General features: G+C 35.6%; 1 protein-coding gene across 4 annotated transcripts in view; it reads left to right on the top strand.

The window, feature by feature from the left end:
- ARAP2 (ArfGAP with RhoGAP domain, ankyrin repeat and PH domain 2) overlaps positions 1 to 24554 on the top strand; it is a 127597-nt gene that overhangs the window by 77208 nt on the left and 25835 nt on the right. For 2 of the 4 annotated variants that reach the window (XM_027457266.3, XM_038178433.2), the window contains exons 20-27: positions 3204 to 3367; positions 5374 to 5586; positions 6568 to 6673; positions 7467 to 7614; positions 8420 to 8488; positions 17914 to 17988; positions 18512 to 18629; positions 23448 to 23576. In XM_027457266.3, the coding sequence (XP_027313067.2) occupies positions 3204 to 3367; positions 5374 to 5586; positions 6568 to 6673; positions 7467 to 7614; positions 8420 to 8488; positions 17914 to 17988; positions 18512 to 18629; positions 23448 to 23576 (1022 nt within the window). Of the gene's footprint in view, positions 1 to 3203; positions 3368 to 5373; positions 5587 to 6567; positions 6674 to 7466; positions 7615 to 8419; positions 8489 to 17913; positions 17989 to 18511; positions 18630 to 19171; positions 19394 to 22334; positions 22478 to 23447; positions 23577 to 24554 lie in introns of those variants that run through there. The other 2 variants (XR_011809211.1, XM_027457268.3) reach the window with 2 other exon arrangements.

Raw genomic sequence — 24554 nt, forward strand, 5'->3', positions numbered from 1 at the left:
TGCATAATTGAATTATCAATTTCTCAAGTGTGGATTGGTATGTGCTTCACAATTAAGAGGGCAAACAAACACTGCCATTATTCATACGTAACCATCATTGCTAATGTTTTTATGAAGTGTATGCTTTTTTTCTTTTAACTGGAGGAAGTAGTACATGCATGAAGTATTTGGTTGATATTTCAGGAATGTATTCTAGGTTAGAATTTCCGAGCAAAGTAGTTGTTAGTCTGCATGGGTTGTAGTAGATCTTTGTAAGTAATCTTTTTAAGATCTGTGCAGTAAAAATTATTTTAAACATGATTACTTCTGTAAGCTTGGAAGTATTCTTACATTAACCTGATCAATCATGGTACGTGGGACATCAGTGCACTTCAGCCTGTGTTTATATGCTTAGTCTTATATTAAATATAAGACTTAACCTTATATTAAATATAACTGTATATTAATAACTGTATATTAGTAATTGCAGTTTGCTCAGTGAGAAATGTATGTATTCATTTTCACTACTTCCACAGAATTTTTTTTGTGGACAGATATAATGGCATTGGCATGAACAGCAGAAGCAAACTCTACAAAGCTGTCTTACTTTATGAAGTTTTGTAGAAGACTTCCACTGTGCTTTGAGGGGATTTTCATTTTTCTACTAGTAACTACTTGCCCTTTCCTTTTTATGCCACCTTCCAGTTTCATGGGGATCAATAAATGCCCTCTAAGTGTTGTTAAGTTTGGCTGAAAGTGTTAAAATTCAAAGGAATACTTAAACTACTTGTTTGTACATTGTTATATGTTCTTGTGATTTAAATGTATCCCAGGTATATTTTCTTTCTGCTGAAAAGGCTGCAGTTTGATGTGAGGTTTCTAAGCAGTTTGACAATACTTTGAATACTTTGAATTCTGAACTGGGTCTGGCATCAATTTTATTTCCCATTCTCCCTTCTTCTCTTTCATGGTGTTGTAAATGCTGAATTGCTCCCTGACTTACCTGACTCTCATGATTGACTGCTCTGGAAATTTTTTTTTACTTGGCAGCAATAGTTAACTCTTGGACAATAAGTATTTGCCTTCTTTGAACAACCCACATTCTACAATACCAGAAAGATCTTTCACGTTTATTTTCTTTTTTTTTAAAGAGCAACTTCTCTTTCATAAATATGCTGGTGCTATAGGACCACTATTTAAAAGGATGCCCCCTTTTCTTTGATAATTACTAAGAAACTTCATCCTCTATGGGTTTAACTTGACACCTTTTCAAATTTTAGAAAACAATGATGGCATCATCTCTGGGTAATTCTTATAGTAGTGTGTGTTGTGTTTTTTGCTTGTTTGTTTTTTTTTTTTTCAGATTTATTAAGTAGATGGGAAGATCTGTAGAATACAGGATGTTCTTTTTGACATAGTTTAGGTAATTTGTATATCATTACAGTTAATTGACAAGCACATGATTGAGACTTTAATATTGTCGTGAAAAAAAAAAAGCTAGATATGCTAAGAATAGCTTTGAAGTTTACCACACTACTTATTCATGGATATATGGCTTGAATTTCCTCTTTTACTTAGAAATGATAGTATTTTCACTACTTCCTGTACATATCGTAACTCTTTAGATTAAAAAATAAAATAAAATTATTCGGGCTTCCATTTCTTCTTTTGCATAATGCTGTAATGTGAATACAGCTGTCTGTAGGGGAAAAATACAGTAATACACATAATGTGTGCATGCCTTGTGTTGGGAAGCAACATAAGTCTTTTCTAATTCAGTCTTAATCTTTGATCTGTGAGTAATTGAACTGAAGGAATACATTAATTGACAGACTGTTTCCACTCAAAGTGTTACATTTTTTCTTTTGTATGGCTATGACAATACTGCAGTATGTCAGAATGATGTTTTCTGGAAGCCATTGCTTGAGAATCACTCTCGGATCCATTCCAACAGGTCTTTAGAAAATGTTTGGAAGTTAGGCGTACTCATTTTGTTGTACAAGTTTGAGAGCTTTACGCAGATTATGGATTTCTCTTAATGGAAAACAGAGGCTGAAAGTTTTTACTAGCTAGGCATATGTAATTAATATGACTTTCCAAGTCATGAAGTAGAAACTTTTTAAAAAGGGACTTCAGGAAGTTGAAGTGTTTCAGTGTGCCTTACTGTGCTGCTGAATGGTGTATCCTGAGACACTTCAGATCTTAGGTCTGTTTTTGTTGCACTGACTGCATCCTTGTTTTCTGTCAAGATAAGAATGCTAAAATGGAAATGGTTGAAAAAGCAAAATAAAGACACAAATCAAAAACGGGGGGAAAAAAAAAAAGCAATTCTTTCACCACTATATAAAGTTCTTTTTCCCCAGATAATTAAAAAGAACATTTGTTTACATTTTGAGGAAAGTGGTTTCACTGAAATTTGGGAGAACATTCTAACTTTTCCTAATTAGAAAAAAAATGTCCATGAGGAAAATGTTTCCCACACATTTCTTTACTGGTCCACTGGTAAGATTGCTTAGATTGTAAGATTGTAACGCTTAAAACAGTTGATTATATGCATACATATGGGTGAGCATGCACTCTTAAACTGTTCGGTTTTGTAGCTGTTTCCTAGAAGCTATTCTGACAAGGTTAAACAGGAGGTTATTGTAGCAGGTTTAAATAATCAGAACAGGACCATACTTTGAGATAGCAAGTAATTAAGGCATCGTGTTAATTTATTCTGCCTCAACTTAGTTTTTCCATATGTGTTCCTGAGTTCCTTAAATCTCTGATTTCCCAAGGATTTCGATACAGGTGAAGGAAGGAAATTCAGTATGTCTCAGCTACTCTATAGAAAAGGGGGGTGGGAAACAGAAAAGAAAGTAAGTCGTGTCTAGTTTTGAAAGTAGTCTGTAAATCTTTTATTTCATTCTTAACTGTGACTTGGACATATGAATGCAGGTTGCAGGAGGAAGACTGAAGAGTAATTAAAATGTTGTTCAGGTCTTTTCAAAGGTTTGTGACAGGTCTCTATATGGATCCTCAATGATTTATTGTGACACTGCTAGTACAAATGTAGTTGGAGAAAAAGGTGCTGTAACAATAGGCAACCATCACAATTCTGTGTGGTGGAAGGTGCCTTGTTATCTTATTCCGATATTTCTCTAGACAACTTCTGTGCTGTTGTAGAATATCATCAGATTTTTCTTTCTTTCCTGCATTCAAAATATTTTTAAACTTTTCAGAACACTGTACATTCATGGCCATACGAAGCTGGATTTCATGGTCTGGTATACTGCAATTGAAAAAGCAGCGGGTACAGATGGTAATGCGTTACAAGATCAGCAGCTCAGCAAAAATGATGTTCCTATTATAGTGAACAGCTGTATAGCATTTGTTACACAGTATGGTAAGTATAGTAGTTTTTATTCAACCTAATATCATTTGTATAATACCTATACAACAGCACCTTCAGATTTTTTTTGAATAAGTTTATATATTACCCAAAGTAAAACCAGATCTCCGGTTAGTCCCAGCGTTCCTTGATGTGATGGTGAAGTACAGTGCCATGCATCTGAGAATAAGCAGTCTGTGGAAGTACAGCTTGAGAAATCTCACTCACAGACACGTTTATATTTTTAAAATTGATGCCGTTATCTGATGTATCTCAGCTTTTGGCTCCCATGCCTCAGTGCAGAGCACCTTAGCCCTAAAAATAAGCTTTTATGAAGCAGGAACAGAAATGGCCTGATCATAAAATGTGAAAAACTGATAGTAACTGTGAAATCATGTTCAGTATTAAGGCTGCTGTTTTTTTTAGAATAGGAGCCTAAGGAGTTGTTTTTTGCTTAAGTAAATATTGCCAGCATAATTTTCCATAGCATTAGATCATATGTAGATAGTGTGTGTGTTGTTTTTACTGCTGCAGTTTAATAAGTTATCTTGTGAAATACTAAATACATACCAACCTTGTAAAACCTGTCTTCAGGATAAATGTGTCTGTAACCTCTGTCAGTATGAGAAGGCCTAGTTTATATTTCATTGATTGAAATCTAACTAAATAACTTTGAAACGTGGCAACACAGCATTATGGTAAATAGTTGTTTGGGTTGCAGCTCTCGTCAAAAAACATTAAAAAGTATTTGCTACATTATTTTTTAACTAATAGCACTAGGAATAATTCTAACTATACTTTATGCTGTTTCATGCACAGAAATGTTGTTAAAGCAGGGTAATGGTGACCCCCAATCAGAAACATTGCTAGTGTATGTTATAGATTAAAATTTAATTTCCTGATTTTATTTTTTTTTTGAAACATGGGAAGTCTACATCTATAGATTATTTTATTTTATTTATTTTTTTTTTTCCCCAGGATCAGGGTTACTGAGTGTTATAGGTTTCATTTGAAAGTTGAAGGAGTTGTATGTATGCATTATTTGTAGATGTATGATTTTCATCATAATCAAAGCTTTGTCTTCCATTGTGGCCTGCAGGTGACTGACACTATCAGGTGCCACAGCTGTTCCTGACAGTAGGAACACAAGGGTAGTATCAAACAATAGTGCTTGTGGACATCACAGGAAGGGTGAATTGCAAGAATGTAAGACATGATTTCATAGGTTTTGACAGAATGCTGCTATATATTTGACAAATGCATAAGGAAAAAAGAATTTCGCTATAAAATGATACCTTTTTCAAGTGTGGAGAAGACAGGAGAAACTTCTCCAAAGAGAAACAAAGCCAAATAATGGGAATGTACATCTATATCAAATTTCCACGTGCTATATTCAATAACTTGACTGTGTTTTAGGCTATATTTTTATTTAATTACTTATTTTTTAAAGTTGGATGTGGTGTTTTCAGTCATGAAATACAAGAATACTGGTTGCCTGGTATTTTCCTTAACCTGAGGAAAATCGGAAAACAGGAACAGTATCTTGAGCCTTTTAATAGAGACGTGCGTCAGGTTGGATGAATACAATACTGAGTCCAAAGCAAAGCTAAACTGTAGGGGAATAAAATAGTGGGAGTACTAGTAATGAAAGGATTCATGTTGCTTGTGTAGATGACATCAGAACTTCTCTCATTAATCGTGCCTTTTCAAACCATTGATTTAGGAAGTCACTAAGAGATCTAGGGATTTGAACAGCCTGTAAAGCATTCCTGAAACTGTGATCCTAGGCTTGCTTAAGTTTATGATGTGTGTATTTACAAAGATGTCTGGTTGGTTATAAGCAGACTTGGCAGTGTTTTCTCTAACAAAATATGTATGTGGAAAGGGTCAGAAAGATACTAGTAGGAGATGTGATCTGTTTGACTGCCAGACATGCTTTTCATGTAATAAGGTTTGAATTTTTAGAAGAGCACTCAACTTTATAGATACTTATTTTTCTGTCCTGTATTTCTGTAACCTAGGTTTAGGGAGCAAGCAGATCTACCTCAAGAATGGCAATTCTTCTAATGTGGCTGAACTTCTGGAAAGTTTCAAAAAAGATGCAAGGAGTGTTAAACTAAGAGCTGGGAAACATCAGCTCGAAGATGTGACTGATGTATTGAAAAGTTTTCTTTCTCAAATAGATGATGCTCTTCTCACTAAAGAACTTTATCCATTCTGGATTTCTGCATTAGGTAATATTTGCAATAACACTCAATACAAGAAAGGTTGGTTGTAAATACTCATTACAAAATCTGGGGGTTTTACTAATTACTTGTCTGTATTTTTTGACAATCTGCGGAACAGTTGTAGCAGATAAAAATGTTTACAGTTTGGCTGAAGTAGACTCCTGTTATCCAATAAATCAAAACATGGCTCATTTGGTTGTTTTTGGAGAGTGCTAGCGATCAACTGCAAGAGATGAGGAGTTTGTCAGTTTTTCTTTTTCAGAAATCTGAGAGAAATAAGGGACTCAAAAGAACATGTTTAAAATAAATTAAAAGGCATTACATAAACTTTGCAATTGCCCCAGTTGTGATTATTCTCTGTAGTCTCTGTGCTCAATGCAACACAGAGGGCAGACTTAACTTAAAGGTAGAGAGCTGTGGCTATGTCTCAAATGCAAATTCCCAAGACTGGAGTTTCTATCATTGTCTACTACTGTTTCACTTATGTAGCTTTGTACAACTTTATTACTGCTCCCTCTCCTCTGCTGTCCTCTTACTAGTCTTACATATTTATATCTGTAAACTACTTTGGAACTTGAGACATTTCTTCAATAAAAATAAAAAAGGTGAAAAGTTATTTTTGTTTCTTACCTCTGGGCACTATTAAAGTAGTATCTACAAGTAGCATCTACGTATGTAGGTGTACACACAAATTGCAAAGTTAAATATCCTTTGAGAGGAAAGAGCAATTACTTTCATAGAATTTAGTCTTAAGCATGAGTTCCTGCAGTTTAAATATAGAACTGTCTTATTGCTGATACTATTTCCTTGATCTAGTGTATAATAATAGACTTTGTTAATAGTAGGTTGTCAGTATAGTCTTCATGAAGAAAAGGTTGGTTGATAAACTAATTTTAAATGACTAGATGGTGCAGAAACAGTTAATGAGAACTGTTGTTGGTTTTTGGTGTACATTGTTATTAATGCTCAGTGATTATTTTTTGGCAGATATGCAGAATGAAAAGGAACGTGTAAGGAAATATGGAGCTTTCATTCGGACACTTCCACCAGTCAATAAGGCAACTTTGGCTGCATTAATTGAACATCTTTACAGGTAAATTCAAATGATAGAATGTAGCAGAGAATTTTTTTGTAATGTGTTCTCAGTATAACTCTATCAAGAATGAAATTAGGATTGTTTCATCAACTAGTAAATATTGAGCTTAACTTGTGCTGATTAATTATATTTAATAGCCTTTAATTTATGACGTGTTTTTTCTTCAGTTGCATTTTTAGTAATAGATAACTATACCGGGATGGAAATTCGTTACAGTGGTAGAGGGCTGCCTATATTTGTGTCTGAGCAGGGTAATTTTTGATGAATCTTCTTTAGGTGAATTCATTTAATTCCATCTGCTAGCCTAGGATTGTTGCAAATGGTTCTTGAGATTAAAAGGTTTTTTTTTGCAGGGGAAATGTCCTTCTCCACAATCTACATTGCAAATAGTAATTTTGATATTAAAAGTCCTTCAAATATTTCAGCGCTGCTTCATTTTGCAACTGAGGTATTTGTGGAGAATATCCAAAATACAGAGTTGTTTAAACAACAAAGGTCTTTCCTACTCCTAGATCAAATAAGCAGTATCAAGTATATAAAAATAGTGTGACTTGGATGATTTTATAGAGTTAAATGCAGAGTTTTGCATTGTTAAGTAGGAATGTATTATACTATAAAGTACATAAGAAATACATAAGAAAGTATTATACTATAGTGGCTATTTAACAAGCTATATTGTTTTTCTGGTAAAGTAAATATTTTTGAAATGCACTCCATGTTCTATAGAGAAGCTTTAAACAACCAGGGGAACAATGGAACCTTCTAAATATACTTATTTTTCCTTCAACAGGGTGCAGAAATGTTCTGAAATCAATCATATGAACCCTCACAATCTAGCCATGGTGTTTTCTTCATGCTTATTTCAAACCAAAGGCCAGACTAGTGAAGAAGTCAATGTAATTGAAGATCTAATTAAAAATTATGTGCAACTTTTTGATGTAGGTATCTTTATTGAAAGTAGCCTGACTGCTCTGCTATTAGACATGCTAAAATATAGAAATCTTAAAGTTAGAGATGGTCTGGTATTCACTATACTGTCTGAGGAGTTGCAGGGATGTTGAACTCTAATTCAGTGGACATGGTTAATTGCCTGCTTTAAATTTCATTTTCTAGATAGCTTAGTCTGTGTAGGAATTGCTATATTTATAGGATTGCTGTGAGATATCATTTTCCAGAATGGTGCACGCTTTTCTTGCTGACACTGCTGACAATCTTAAGAAAATTTTGAGATGATAACTATTAAAAGTAATACTTCAATTCAGTTTTTATAGCTATGGTCAGAACTGAAGCATGGAAGAACTCCAGTCTCTGAACTGTGATTACAGTAAGGATTTTAGAGAAAACAGTGTTGGGTTCCTTGGGCCTTGAAGGAACCAAAAGAATACTGAATCCAACTGGATTGAAAAGATACTACTAGAAGCAATTTGTCATAGCCATTTTGGTTTAGAGTATACTGTATCACTGTAACATTCTGTGTGGCAGTTTTTAATGGAATCCTCTCGTAATGTGTATTGGTAAAGTTTATCATAATGATCCCATTGCTGACTGACTATTTTTGACTGCTTGGCACAGCTGGCACAGCTCACTATATTAGCATAATTATTTGTATTCTTAGTAATTTTTACTCCTCTTGTATTTGTATTTATCAGTTTATTACATTGAAATAGTGTTTGCTAGTTAATAGTATAATTTTTATACTAGCTTATAGTTATTAACTGAACAAAAATGATCAAATTTAAACAGATAAATGAAGACCAGGTCAAACAAATGGATATAGAGAACAGCTTTATTACCAGGTGGAAAGATACTCAGGTAAGTGGCTAAAATAAACTGGTATGCAAATACTTTTAACAAAGAGTATTTAGTTGTTTATAGATATTTTATTTTTTTTATATATACCTTAATATCTAAATATATATTTCTGGGCTTACACAGTGACTAGTGTTGTTAACTAAAGAACTAAGGGACATATGAGGAGGCATAAAGTGCGAAGGCAAAACAACTTTGTGTAAAGCATACTGTGGAATTATCCTAGTGTTCAGGACAGAACATAACTTACAAGTGGTTGTGTGCTTTTGCTATGTTACATAAATTGTAGTAGAAGGAAATGATCAACATTTACAAGTGTGAAAATGATGACCCATCATGTGGAATTTTAATTGTGCATATTAAAAAAATTCAAGTGTATATTAATACTTCTATTATTTCATGACCTTTGGGTACATATTGTCTCTCTTTGTTAAAGAATGACAATCCCTATGAGTTTAAAGCATCTGAATCTTTTTGCTACATGCTGTTTTATGACCACATATGGAGCCTCAAAGTATAAACATTATTGTGGGATGCTTCAAACGCATACAAACATGGTTACTTGAATCAAATTGAACTTCAGGAAACAATATACAAAACCAGGAGATCTTAAGCTGCTTAATATTATAGAGTTGAGTCTTACCTGAACTCTACTCTTACTTTTGAATAAAATGAGAATTGGTAAGAAACAACGAAGTGATAGTATATTTCACTGTCTGAATGGCTTTTGTGTGCAATCCTAATTAAAGCAAAAACTGTTAAGCTAGACCAAGATAGGTCATTGCCAGAGGTAAAGGGGAGTGTAGGGTGCTCACAGACTTCTTCAGGAATCTGAAGTAGTCGAGGAGAGTCTTGCAGTAGTTCTGGAGCATATGGGGCTTTAAAAATTAATACAAAGGTAACAGAAAAAAAGTAGGGCTGCCTGAACCCTACCAACAAGTTTTGTTGTAGTTTTAATTATGTCTTTGAAGAAAGGAGTTTTGCAGATCCACATTGAATGTTCTGTGCATTGCTGTCTTGAGTCATTTTTTTCATATTTCCTTCTTGTCTGGGTTAGAGTGCCATGAAGTTTTCTAACTGTGGCACTGCTGTGAATGTGTGTGTGTAAAAAGTAGAATGCCTATTTCTTCCTTTTGGTGCCTGACAGAGAGTGGCCTAGTCACTGGGAAATATTAAGTTCATTACTAGCGTCTCTTGCAGAGTGGAAACATCTGCCTTGATAATGTAACAAAACAAAAAACAACACAGATATTCTCTAAGAGCATTCTGCAAGGTAGAGGGTTAAAGTATGGAATGTATTAATTCCTGGCTACATAAAAAGGACCTTTTACTGATATTTGTGAATAAAATCTTGAATGGTGGAAATGCAGACTTTTAAGTATATTACGTTATTTTGTATGCTCTTTAGAACAACAACAAAGAAATAATGTTACAGCTTTGTTACATTATTTACATTTTCCTGGCAGCTCTTGGGAAGCTTTCATGGTTAAATGTTCATGATACCTTTGGAGAAATTAGGAAGACCTGAGAGAAGTTTTATGGGTACAGAAAGGGACAGTAAAGACACATTAATTAGATACGGAGAAAAAAAAAGGAAAGTAAACTGAAAGGCTGCTGAGTCACTTAGTAACTTACGAGCAACTGCTGGTTAGGTGCGTTTGGCTAAAACTGGGGCTACAAGGAGTATAAGAGAAGAACCATTTAAAATGGTTTTGTTTGGTATTTTCTCCACCCCAGGTAACACTGTAAAATCACCTTTATGAGGTGTATTGCATTTGGAAGGCTGCCTATTGAAGAAAAAGAGACGTTTGCATTTCTTTTTTTAATAAATCTCTAGGTTTTCTAAAATTGCCACCGATTTTAATAAAAAGCTACCAGCAAAACTAGTCTTTATAGTTTAAAACTACAGTATCAAATTGTAAACTTCATGAATAATAGGGCTTGTTTGGATTGTTGGTTTCACTAGGGCTATCCAAGTTGATGGGAGGTGAAGCTATAGAAAGATTGAATTGGAATTTTAACTCTCCTTATTTTGATCACAACAAATTCTCTACTGTTAATAATCATCGTTCTGAATTAATGGTTGCACCTGCTCTATTAACAGACTCAGTCTTGATTCTGATAATACACATGGTTAAGCTTTAAATTCTTTACCAAAAACAGTATCACTTTAACCTTAAAGATGAAACAAATCCTATTCAAACAAAATCTATCTCATCACAGAATTGTCTAGGCTGAGACCACGTAGTCTAACCTTTTTGTTCATGCAGAATTGCTAAGAACACCTTGCCTTGGACCATATCTAGTTAGTTTTTGAATATCTCAAAGGATAGAGACTCCACAGTCTCTCTGGGCAACTTATTCCACTGCTTGACCACCTTCACAGTTAGGACAAAAAACATATATGTAAAATTGAATTTCACGTGTGTTTTTCAGGGGGGTGGGGAACACACCACATTTGTGCCCATTGCCTCTTGTCCTGTCACTGGACACCTTTGAAAAGAGTCTGGTTTGTTTTTCTTCATTCCTTCCCATTAGATGTTTGAACACATAGTTAAGATCTAGCAGTAATTTACCTTACTGGTACTGAGCAGCCCAACACTGAACACAGCACTTCAGTACTGGCAAGGCCACACCTGAGTAGAGAAGGATCACCTCCCATGACTTGCTTGTAGTGCTTCGCTTAATGCAGCCCTGGAGGCTGTTTTCCTTTTCTGCAAGGGTGCAGTGTTGGATCATTAATGTTGAATGATAGAACATCAAGGACCTTCTCAGCAAAACTGCTTTCCAGCTTGTTGCCCCCTAACCAGTGTGTGCTGGTACTCCTCCCCAGTTGCAGGACTTGCATTTCCCCTTGTTGAACTTCATGAGATTCATCTCTGTCCATTTCTTTAGCCTGTTGAGGTCCCTCTGAATGTATCAGCTAGTGCTCCCAGTTCAGTAACATCTGCTAACTAGCTGGGGATGTGCCCTGTCCCATTATCGAGGTCATTAGTGAAGATTATTGTACTCCTGACTTCTTAGACGCTTTTTAGTCTGTCTACTTGTTTACTCTGTATTTTGTATGCTTGTCTGTAATGACGTTATGGCAGACACCATTGAAGTTTTTACTAAAGCTGAGGTAAATACTGCTATCCTTTCATTCGTTTGTGTCTTCACTGTATAGGGCAATTGGTTTGGTCTGAGGTGAGGCTGACCAGCCTGTAGCTTTCTGAATCTTCCTTCTTGTCCTTCTTGAAGATGATATTGACAGTTGCTCTTCCCTGGTCTTCAGGATCCTCTCCCAGTTTCCATGACTCTTCAAAAATAATTGAGTCACCTTACCGTGACATCATCTAAATCCCTCAGCATTCATGGGTGCTGTTTGTCAGGCCCCATGAACTTACATATATCCATTACTATTTAAGTGTTACTTAATCTGGGCCTCCTTCACCGAGAGTAAGTCTTCCTTGCTCCAGACTTTCCCTCTGGACTTAAGAGGATGGGATTCCTGAAGGTTGGAAAGATGGAGGCAAAGAAGGTGTTGAATACTCTGGCCTTTTCCATGTAATTTGTCACATATTCCCTTGCTCCATTCAGCAGCAAGCCCATGTTTTCCCAAGTCTCCCTTTTGCCATTTATGTACTTGTAGAATCCTTTCCTTCACATCCATAGCCAGATTTAACTCCAGGTTGGTCCAGCTTTCTTTTCTAACCTTATTCCTGCACAACTGGCTGGCAGTTCTACATACCTCTTGGGTTGTCTGCCCCTACTCCTAACTCTTGTATTCCTTTGTGTGTCTAAGTTCAGCTTATCCAGCCAGACTTCATAAATACAAAAAGAATAATTTGCAGTGCTTTCTAGTACTTAGGATGGCCTTTCACTGCTGCCTCTGAAATTTTATGTTATTATATAGTACGCAACTGTCAATTTTTTTTCTCATTTGTTCTTAACACATTGCTAGAATTGTCAGCTTTTAGTTTCAGAGAGAATATTTGTACAAATGGAACTTTCAAAGCTGAAGAAAATGTCACTTCCTACTTTAGTTTAAGGGGAGAGAAAGAACTAAAAAGAAATGGACTAAGAGTTGCATTTAGATGTACGACTTTGAAAATCTATTTCTTTTCATCCCATGAGGAAAAAACAGTTCCTCAAAGGATGCAGTAAATAAGTGCTAAATACCTAAAGTACTAGAGAGTTTCAACTGGACTGGAGAGTTTGTGGGCTTGGTGTACTGCATATAACATATCAGGAATAGTGTAGCCAGCAGTACCAGGGAGGTGATTGTTCCCCTGTACTCTGCTCTGGTGAGGCCGCATATTGAGTACTGTGTTCAGCTTTGGGCCTCTCAGTACAAGAAGGACATTCAAGACCCTGAACGTGTCCAGAGAAGGGCTACGAAGCTGGTGAAGGGCCTGGAACACAAGTCCTGTGAGGAGCAGCTGAGGGAACTGGGGTTGTTTAGTCTGGAGAGGAGGAGGCTCAGGGGAGACCTTATTGCTCTCTACAACTACTTGAAAGGGAGGCGTGGGGAGCTGGGGGTCGGCCTCCTCTCTCAGATAACTAGTGATAGGACTAGAGGGAATGGCCTCAAGTTGTGCCAGGGGAGGTTTAGGTTGGAAATGAGGAGACATTTCTTCTCAGAAAGAGTAGTCAGGCATTGGAACAGGTTGCCCAAGGAAATGGTGGCATCACCATCCTTTGGCTGTTTAAGGTTCAACTTGGTGCTTAGAGACATGGTTTAGTGGGTGATGTTGGTAGTAGGGTGGTGGTTGGATCAGATGATCAGTTGAAGGTCTTTTCCAACCATAATGATTCTATGATCGCTGACATTTTACCTAATCACATTACCCACCTGCGTTCTCTGTAAATGTTTGCTCTATTTAATGCTGCATTTCCAGATAATTTTTAGAGAAAGTTCTGTTACACTACAGCTATGATATCTGTCTCACCATTGTGCTTTTTTTTTTTTTTTTTGCATGAAGTCTTGCATTTGTGTACCATGAGGAACCATGAAAGTCTGAACATCTTTGGTGCATGAGAGCTAACCTTGCCTGAGGTGCACTTCTCCACAACTTTACAATCACTTTGAATAACTTAGAACCTATTTGTTATGGCACTGGCTTGGAAAAGTGAATTCAAATTACTGCCTCTGGGCTCATCCTCAGTATATCCTGGATGAGTTTTTGATAAGACAAACGAAGCTCTTCAGCTTTACCAAGGTGGCACCAAGGAACCTTGGGTACCACGTTTAAATAGAAAAAGCTAATTTCTTGGGCACACATGTACATAAATGATTGTTTTAAGGTTTGCTACTGTGAAATTAAAGACCAAAAAATCTGGTTAGTCCCTTTTTGCATTGCTCAAGACCTTATGCGAACAAAAGATTTATATTAAAGTGGCAAGCAGAATGGATTTCCATATGAACCATTACGCAAAGGAAGAATGCATCAGAAGTACCTGTACATTGGAAAATCGCAAAGTGAAAAAGAAGCAGAAAAATAGGCTTTTAATGAAAAAACGTTACAGTAAATTACCCCCTCTTCTTCTTTTCTATAAATATTTTACCATTAAGTTTTAATAGACATCTTATGCTATATTATTTGTATTGTCTAGGCAAAATGGATGTTTGCTATAAATTGTGTGCATTGATTTATAGCTTTATGCTTTAAAATGGACTCAATTGGGAAAAAATGGAAAGTAGTATAGAAGATAATTGACTTCTCTGTTTCTCGGACAGGACAGTGATCCTAACCAAAAGCTGTCATTGATGTTTCTCTCCCTACAAAGATAATAAGTAATGGAAAATTCCTAGAACAAAATTGGTCACTAAGGCAGTTTAAAATTGGGCATCTGAAGTAATTCCTACTTGAAAAACATCAGTTTTCACTATTTGTTACATGTTTCCTCAATCCATTATGAGGAAAATAAGTAATTGAGCTGCTGGATTATATTAATTAATCTTTGTCAATATTGTATCAGAAAACATGAAATGGTGAGTTTGAGTTAGAAAATTATTTTGGATCTTATCAAACCACTGGTATCTTTACTCTGCGTGGCATTTCCTGGAAGAAGAGTGATGACAAGTCAAGCTAGCAAGTATGAACTCAGGAGACCTTAGTTATTTAGGAGCACTTGCCTCAGAGAGATGATGGCCTTATTCTTTTTAACTTTCTAAACAAGCAGTAGACATTAGAATAAAACTTGTACTTTTTCATAATTGATAAACTGAAGTTTGAACTGCCTTTAAGGTTAGGAAATGCATTCTCTCTTTTCAGTCAGCCTGTTGCCCCTATTTGGACTCCATTCCTCAGCTGTTTTACTCAAGAGCCTGATTGCCATTTGTGGCAATTTGATTGCAGCTATGAACATTTTCCCCCTCTGAATTAAGCAGTGGAACATTTTGTGCCAGTTGCCGATTTTTCTGTAGCAGGCAATTTTAATGCTACTAGCATTTCAATTTAAAAATACATTTTTCTGAAATTCCATCTGCACATAACATATGAAATACATGTGTGCTTAATGTCTGGGACCACTTCAATACAGAAGGGAGTGAGTCTGATCAAAACTGGGGCAATTGCTTTTATTCCAAAGTATTTACTGCCTAAAGCCCCCTGATTAATGAAGCTGCTTCTGGATGGTTACAAGGATGTTTTGAAATTTTATATACAATTTTTCCCAAGAGGAATCCAACATTTCCCTGACTGTGCCTGTTGTCATTAGCAGGATTGGTTGGCAAAATATATTAGAGATGGACCTGGGCTAATACTAAGTTCTTTTGAAAAAGTATGACCTTCCTCTTTATTACGTTTTATAGTATTAGCTTCTATCATGAATACCAAGTGCATATTACTCAGAATTTCAGAAGGCTGCATTATATTCACACACACATTTTAGATTTTACCAGGCTTGTCCATATACTCTTATTTAAAACTGCTGCTGTTTAAAAGGAAGAGCATTTCATTTCCTTCATCAGGCAGAGATGCCTTCATCAATGCTATGACCCTAGCCAATTGCCGTTAACTATACTTCTCAGTACAGACCTGAGATAGGGTTAAGCATCTTCAGAGTAGAATGGCTAGGTGGGACAGTGTATCTTTCTAATATCTTCCAATATTTCAGTGAAATGAAGGAGTATGCTGAAACCTACTCTTCTCAGCTGCTTTCTTCCTCTGGGTCCTTGCCTGTAATCATATAGCCTCTGAGCAGTTTGCAAGGCCATGCATATGCAAGACTTGCATTTGCAGACCATATAGCCTGGACACTGGACTAGCTCTTTGGGAACTTTTTTGGATGTCCTTCCAGCTACTGGTAAAATTGACGACATGGTACAGAGTGGTGGCTGGCAACTTAAATATCAAGCAATTATAATTAAGAATTCTGTGTAAGAATCCTTTCCATTTAACATCTGATTGTCTGACATTATTGCATCAAAATGTACATGTGTTTGCAGGGGAAATCAGTGTTGCGAATACTTAATAGATTTGAGTATATAAGTTGTTATAGAAAAATTATCTCCAGGCTGGTCTTGCAGAATGTTCAGAGAAGAGCAACTAAAGCAAATTTCTGTTGAAGGCCTGGAAGTTCTTATGTCTGAAATGTCATTGCAGTTCCTTTACAGGTGGCACTTCATTAGCCGCTCTTCATTTTCTGTCCACTATATACTTAGGCCAGCTGTTTCTGTTTGCTGCTGTAATTTACAGCACATTTTCTCTCCATACGGTTGTTTACATGAGCCCAGTGGAAATCAAATGTCAGCTTCATTCTTTTTTTCTAACCTTTCTCTGTAATACCATCTGAAAAGCAAATTTTACAACTAAATGAGCTTTTTTTGAGTCTATGCCACTATAATTAAGAAGCTTTCTTCAAAGTAGCTTTGTAATGTTTTTCCTCACAAATGTTTCCATTAGTTTTCTATTCTCAGAGGCTAAACTAACTTTAACATTCTGGAAAATGGTGACTTTAATGTTTTATAAAATTGAGTGCTGCCATTTATTTTTCCATGGAAATGTAGTTTCAGCTTCTGTAAACTAGTCAAAATGTATCTTAAAGCTTGCCTGTTCTTATCATTTTCTCCATATCTTACTCTGCATATAATGTAGTTTTTACTTTTCTTGGCCTCTTCCTTTGAATTTTGTTAATATGTAAATAAGTAAAATCACTACAAATATTGTTCTCAGAGTTGACACAAATTGGTATTCTTAATGTAAATTTCATTATTAATTTTTTATATTGGCATATTAATAAAAGGATACACCTGCTGAAAAGCCCAGTTTTCTACCTTATTTTTTCTTCCCATGTACTGATCTTCATCATGGTTTTAGTTTTAGAAAATATTTTTATTACTGGGCTGAATTGCACTCTTTTGAAGACACGTATGATTACATTGCAAGGGAACGTGAGCAGGCAAAGAGCTAGACACTTTTAACTGTATAAAAGTAAGTAATTTCTCATCCAAGAAGGTAATTTTATTACCATAGATGAGCAAACCTAGCAACGAGAGAAAAATACTATATTCTTTCACATGAATTAACTTTTTTTTCCTTGATCATAAAATGGTGAATTTACTGTCTTCTGAGTTTCTATGTAAGGTTCATATTATTCGATGTTCTTAATTATGTATATTAAACTACTATGTAATATATTTTGCTTACGTTTGCATGTCATCTAATTATTCCGTGGTAGCTTTTACATAAAAATTTGGGTATCTGGTCTAAAAAAATCAAAAAGCTATCTTTAATAGAGGTTGATACCAAGAACATGTGTTTTGATTCCTTTTTTAAACATGTGGTGACAAGCTTTCATTGTGATTAATAATCATAAATATAGTCTTCGTAGTAATGGGTCCCAATTATCTGGTTGTATACAAATGACTTTTGGGCTGTAATATTCTGGTATTAGTAATTTTTCCTCTCATTTTTAACTGACTCATTTTATTTTTTGCTGCTGTCCTTTTGTATTTCATGGTCTTAAATTCTATTAATCTGTTTTGGTTCTGAAATGTGCCTGGCTTATTTAAAGCAGAATTATGGTTCTGATGGTTTAGGATACTAATACAGCCTAGTATGTTACCACTAGTGTGCTAGATACTAGTACACTCATGTCAATTTTAAATTTCTGTTTATGTTATGTCATCCGTAGTTTTCCCACTTGAACATATATTGGTTCAGTCTGCTTCTTGAATAAATGAATACTTTGGATTTAGTCAGGGTTTGAATTTTTCCTTTGAATGTGAGAATATAATTTTTCTTTCCTTTTGCTAATGAATGTAGTGCAGACTTTCCAATTGGCATGTACTTGGGGAGTGTTTTTTAGATAAGGGGGAAAGAAGTTCATGTTCAGTAGGTTCTAGCACATCTGCTAAATAATCTTTTTACTTTCCCAGTTTAAAAGATTATTTTAAATATTTGTTAAGACTTTCTTGTATTTTTGTTGTTGCTTTCCTTCAGGTTTCCCAGGCTGGAGATTTGCTGATTGAAGTTTATGTGGAAAGAAAGGAGCCAGACTGTAGTATTATAATCAGGGTGAGAATACAGAAGTGATTTTAACCAAACACTTTCTCATAAAGTATGTAAAATATATTTTCTTACTTACCTTTGTAACTACATATGAAAGTATGATTTTGTATCTATCACTATTATTTTAAAACTATTTTATTATCTGTGTACCTAAATTTTATGAAGACTTTTTAACGTGCATTTTTAAAGAGAAGGTTATCATACAGTTTCAAAGCAGAGACGTCCTCCTTTAGTTTTATTGCAGTAAGCAGTGGTATAAATTTTCATTGTCCTATGGCTGCAACGCAAGTTGCAAATTAATCCAGTGAATGCTGTTCCTTAAAATAGGAATACACATTACTGGGATTAAAGAAAAGCAAAAGAAAAAAAAAAAAGTAATCTATTATTTTTAGTGATTTCCAGCTCTGTGAATCCCAGCATTTTTTATTTTATTTTTTGTTTAGCAAACTCAAGGAGGAAGACTTTAGTGAAAAAAAATCAGAAGACAGTAAGTGTAATACAGTATAAACTGACACGATTTGTATTACAGGTATCACCTTTGACAGAAGCAGAAGAATTAACTAATGATGTTTTAGGAATCAAAAACATTACTCCCAACAAAGATGACATCTGGGCTGCTTTTGAAGTACTTGAAAATGGAGAGCTAGGTTAGTGATTCTTGTTCATCAAATTTTTATCATTTTCAAGATTTAACATATCAAAAAGTTATTTAAAGAGTTACTTAAAATTTTTATAGAAATTAAAAAAAAAAATAGCTTTCATGCTGTTTTATATCTGGATACTGTGACATCTGCATGATTTCTTTCTAAACTTCGTCAGAATTAATTCAATGAATTGTTTTCAAATGCTTATAATTTGGTGATCAAAAAAAATTTTTGTATTACTTTGGCTTACAGTTCATTAGCCATCAGCTACAGAAAAATACGTCTTGCCAATGAATGACAAGTAAGAAACATATTTTCAATAGGTCAGTAGTTGACTGTATAAGGAATAATGTTTTCCAGAAAACGGAATGAGAAAAATCTATGCAATACTTGGGGAAAAGGACCTTTTTTTTTATTTTTAATTTAGTCAGTTATTTAAGTGTGTAAACAAACAAACAAAAAAAAAAGCATAAGATTGTGTAATCCTGTGTTTATTGCCAGTGGCATTACGTAGATAACACACCCTTGAAACTTTTGTTTTACAGTTCTGCTTCCAACAGAGGCAAAAGTCACAAGGTCACAATGTTCACGTACCATAAAAACTTTCAATGTCGGGATTGGTTTATGCATGTTGGAGCCTGAACTTCATTATTAGAGATATTCAAAATAAAAATTGTGGGATTTGTTGTTATTATTAAACAATTTATTTTGATGAATTATCAGTGTCCCCTGATCTTTGAAAAATACCAGAGGGACAGAAATATACTTTTAGTAAAAAAAAAAAAAAAAGCAGCCTCTATTAGCGTTTCATGCTAAGTTGCTTTTAAACTGAATGGTCCTGGAACCTCTTTACATCTTACAGTCTTGTGGTGATGCTACATAGACTTGTGACATAGGGTTCATTTCCTGATTCACAGATGTGGGTGTCAACTGACAAACAATGCTAGCATCTGTTATCTTTGGAAGAGTCCTGATGACTCTAGAATTCCTATGTCTTTTGATTGAGTAACGGAGGCTTGAAGAGGGATTTTTTATTTTCTTGATCTTGATATATAACACTGGAAAATGAAAGCTAAACTAGATATTGTCAAGAGAATGTAAAAGGAAGTACAAAAGACAGGACTTACGGCAGATTCTTGGGGTATTTGCATATAACAATCAGTGTTTTAGTGAACTGGAAAGGTTTTTTAAGTTAGTTACTGTGAGAATGGCAAAATTAAGTTAACAGAGAGACACTGCTGGCTCTATATTGGTTTATCAGTATTGTTAAGGAATTCAAATGTATCCTATTCAAACGAGAGATTTACAGAGCACAGTAGAAAATGATATAGCAAAAATAAAACAAAACTTGGAGGAAGTCAAGTCCTAATTCAACACCTACCTCCAAGTAGTCGAGACTATGTTGGTGAAATATCTCCTTCATGGAGGAGGAAGGATTCCTCCTTTTGTGGAGGAATCATCAGAACAGACAAACTAAATGAAAAAAGCTGAAAAATAATGCATATAGTAACAGGCATTTACCAGGGAATACTCCACTGGTATTATGGCTGAATCTGGCAGATTTTCAGAAGCCTGAAACAGAAAGAAAATAACCCGCTCTACTCTGCGCTGGTAAGGCCTCACTTCGAGTACTGTGTGCAGTTCTGGGCACCACAGTATAAAAAGGACATGAAACTGTTGGAGAGTGTCCAGAGGAGGGCTACGAAGATGGTGAAAGGCCTGGAGGGGAAGACGTATGAGGAACGGCTGAGGGCACTGGGCCTGTTCCTCCTGGAGAAGAGGAGGCTGAGGGGAGACCTCATCGCAGTCTACAACTTCCTCGTAAGGGGGTGTCGAGAGGCAGGCGACCTTTTCTCCATTAACACCAGTGACAGGACCCGCGGGAACGGGGTTAAGCTGAGGCAGGGGAAATTTAGGCTTGACATCAGGAGGGGGTTCTTCACAGAGAGGGTGGTTGCACACTGGAACAGGCTCCCCAGGGAAGTGGTCACTGCACCGAGCCTGTCTGAATTTAAGAAGAGATTGGACTGTGCACTTAGTCACATGGTCTGAACTTTTGGGTAGACCTGTGCGGTGTCAAGAGTTGGACTTGATGATCCTTAAGGGTCCCTTCCAACTCAGGATATTCTATGATTCTATGAAAATTGGTTCTATGTAATATTTAATTTAAATATGTCACAAAATAACCAAAAATGAGTCTTTGCTGTTGTTAAGTTGTTCTTACTAGCATCAGCTAACAGGTATCATTGAATGGTACATTATTGAAATCATTTACAGGTAAGTTGTGATTTTAACATGTCATGACAGAAACAAAGTTTGTTTACTTGTTTCAAATGTTCATTAGACCATAGTACATTTATGACATAAATTAATTTTCTGATAGCGTTCCCACTGTAGTCTGGTACCTGTCCATTACATGGTGATACTGGTTCATTGCACTCAATCCTGAAGTTTTATGAGAGTTATGTTACTTTTTTTTTTTAAGACTTACTGCCCTAAGAATGAACCCTGAGAAGTCAGGAAAATTATATGCTTATATTTTGTAAAAAGTAATTTTCTCCTGATATTTATTGCTGCTTAAGACTAAAATGACTGGTTTTGGATATTTACCAGCATATGATGACCTAAGTAAGAGGGTAATTGGATGCATGTGTTGACTGCTTGCTGTTTGAAATACTGAAATTGCAGTATTAAATATCAACTAGATTATTTGCATATAGAAATTTTGAAATAATTGATAATTTTATCTAACCTAATGCAGAATGTACAGTACCATATGCTTTTACAAAATAGGGTGTATATTTTTTTAGTAATTTGTGCTTGATGGATAGCTTGTAAATGAGGTGTGTTGCCAGTAAAATAGCTAATGCATTTCAGCATGATGATTTATGTACCATGTAATCCATGATGACAGATGGTCTTAAATGTAACTATAAATACGACAGTAGGTGTTTACTCTGGGAGTGCTGGTGTTCTAGGAAGATGTGGTGATTTGCCAGTTTCTTGCCTTTGATTTGTCAAGTTACTCTCCTTAAAATGGATTTTTCTTTCTTGCACAAAGGCAACAAGTTGTTTTTAACTTTGTCGCATCAAAGAGTTGACTGTTTCCTAAAAGTTGAAAAGAAATAGAAAAAGTTGGATCATTTAAAGCAAAAGAGCCAGAAGAAATTGAATTATAAAGTGGTGATTGGTATTTTTGTTAGGCTGTTTTGTTGTTATGTCTGAACAACAAAATCTTTATTTAAGTGATATAACAAGTCTATAGGTAAGGTAATTGTTTTGCATTGCAAACCAACCGCTGTTTTTCTCAGCCACTTAGCAGTGTGTTGTTTTGGCTGCTGCTTTCTGGAGCCCTGGTGTTCAGGAAAATGTGTTCTGCTAGAGCATGGTGCTGGACAGTCTCAAAGCAGCTGTTGACATTTCAGACTCATCTACTGTAGCAGAAGTGAAAAATGAGATTATGGCATCATCCTATCCCATCAGTGCCCAAGAGATACAGGGCTAGACTGCCTGACCCTATGTGACAGCGTCACAAAGGCGTGACTTTCCAGGAGTTGTACTCAGCTTTTCTCAAGCGTTGACCCACATAAGTTTGTAAGCAAATGGGAGCTTGGAATCTGTGGAAAAGTCACTTTTTGGAGTGAAAATGCATCCACTGCTCTAGTTGCGTCTTGCAAAGCCGTTGTTGAGGTTTTGTGCTTTCCATAGGTGCTTACTGCTGAGAGTCCTTGGGTGTGTTCATGGAGGAGCAATTATTTAGAGACCGGTACCTTATAGAGGGAAACTGCTGTGGACTCTCTCTCCATCCACATCAGGATTGCCTAGTGTGATACCAGAGACTGCGCTGCAGTGTATGTCGCTTTCATATTTCTGCTGGATCTGGTAATGTGCATTTAGGGCCTGTTAGCAGTGTCTGCCCAAGTTTCACTTGTATATGAACTGTAGTTTGTAGAATAGAGTACTGATTGGGCTTTTGTATCACGCTTCTGTATCACTCCAGTGTTTCAATCCTATGGAAGGGTATCAGGGTTTCTCTTTTTAGGATGGATGTGTCGTCAAATATATGTTTCAGCAACCAGTATGTTAAAGTGCCCTCACACAGTCTAGTCATGCTTTCATCAATTTGTATTTTAATCTTGTTCTCTTCACCTGGGGTTGGGATTTAAAAGTGCAAGTCTGGAAATTCCCCAGCCACATCGATAGGGAGAAGAATCAGTAAAACTAAATGCTTTTCCCTTTCAGTTCAAAGGAATGTAACAAAACGAAGGGTCTGCCTCAGCCTGCTTTGGTCTTTAACAGACAACACAATCTATGCCAGTACTTCTACTTCTTTTTTTTCCATTATGTTCCAAATTAGTTTTCTGTTGTTGTTTTGTGTGTGTTTTTTTGTTTGTTTCTTGTTTAGGTGTGTTTTTTGGATGTGTATGTGTGCGTGTTTTTTCACAGAATGTTAGTAGCTGTGGTGATTGACTGCTGTCTGATTGTATTTACATATTCCCTGTGATAATTTCTAACCTTTATATTAGTTTGAAAAGAGTGTTTTAGTATCTCTACTGAAGGAAATACTACTAACTAAATACAAAAAAATTATTGAACATTTGACTTTTGCTTCTTCAGTTTGATACTCATTACCTAAGCAGATCTTGCCACCAAAGGTGTTGCTGCAGAAAGTCAATGAAGTGCTTAATTGCCTTATTTTGAAAGCATGTTCTCCTGTAGCTTAAAGTGAATGAAACAAGCAGCGCACGTGTAACTTCTAAGGGTCTACAGTCTTGATTTTCTTATTTCAGCTTTTTTTTTTTTTTTCTGGGCATTTTTCAGAACGTCCACTGCATTATACAGAGAATGTTCTAGAACAGGTTCTCCACTGGAGTTCACTACCAGAGCCTGGCACTGCATATCTGATAATAAAGAGATTTCTAACAACAGACATGATGAAACTCTACAGTGGTATGTATCTTTTGTATATATCCTCTTCTGTTTGTTTTTTTGTTTTGTTTTGTTTTTGTAAATTAGGTATTTCATGTAGAAACACAATTCTGTTATAGATGTCTTAATATAGATTCTTATGTGTTCCAGAACACCCAAATTACCAGTATTTTATAGAAGTTTCCGTTTTACTAAGGGTTATGCTGACTTGTAGAACAAAAAATACATCATTTCTGTGTTTTAGAAACTAAGCTCTGCCATGTGAGTTTACGTAAACAGAAACCCTGCGTTCTGCAGAGTTTGTGAAACGTGGAGCTTGAGACTACTATTTGAGACTGCTTCAGTACAATTCTGCACAGTCCTTCCATATATATACTCTGTCTCTATGTGGGTGGACTATATATGTGTATGTATGTGTGTATATATATACACACAGTGTGCATATTATGTATTAAGTATGTATATTTTTATATAATTATATAAAGTATGTTATAATTTCTGGTATGTGTTCCTATGCCTCCAAGCTAATTTGAGTGACTTAAACAACTGAATGACTTATGTACGGCATGTGGCTTTTAAAAAGGATGAGAAGTTTAGATCTGACACTTGAAAGGAAACACATGTCAAATATAAAGTGGAAAAATGAGATTTACAAGCTCCCCCAGTCATTTTTTTTTTCCCTGCATAATACCTGGAGTTAGATCTCCCATGTAGAAATGTGTAGTATTCGCTCTGAGGGAAGCAGGAGTTTAGAAGTTAAACGTCCAAAAATGACTACCCTGTCATTTTAAAGCAGTTGAAATCCTGTGTGTTGTCACTGTGAAACATGCAATGCTGACTTGTGTTGCCTGGTTTAATGCCCAGCTGATTTAATCTAATGACTTATTCAAATATATAATCACTTTTTCTCTTGTAGATTTCTTACCCATAAACAGAAATATTAATTTCTTCATCAGCATGTCCATTCTGTCTCAATTTCAAGAAGTAAAAGTTACCCTG

The sequence above is a fragment of the Anas platyrhynchos genome, chromosome 4, assembly GCF_047663525.1.
Source record: "Anas platyrhynchos isolate ZD024472 breed Pekin duck chromosome 4, IASCAAS_PekinDuck_T2T, whole genome shotgun sequence".
NCBI lineage: Eukaryota > Metazoa > Chordata > Aves > Anseriformes > Anatidae > Anas > Anas platyrhynchos.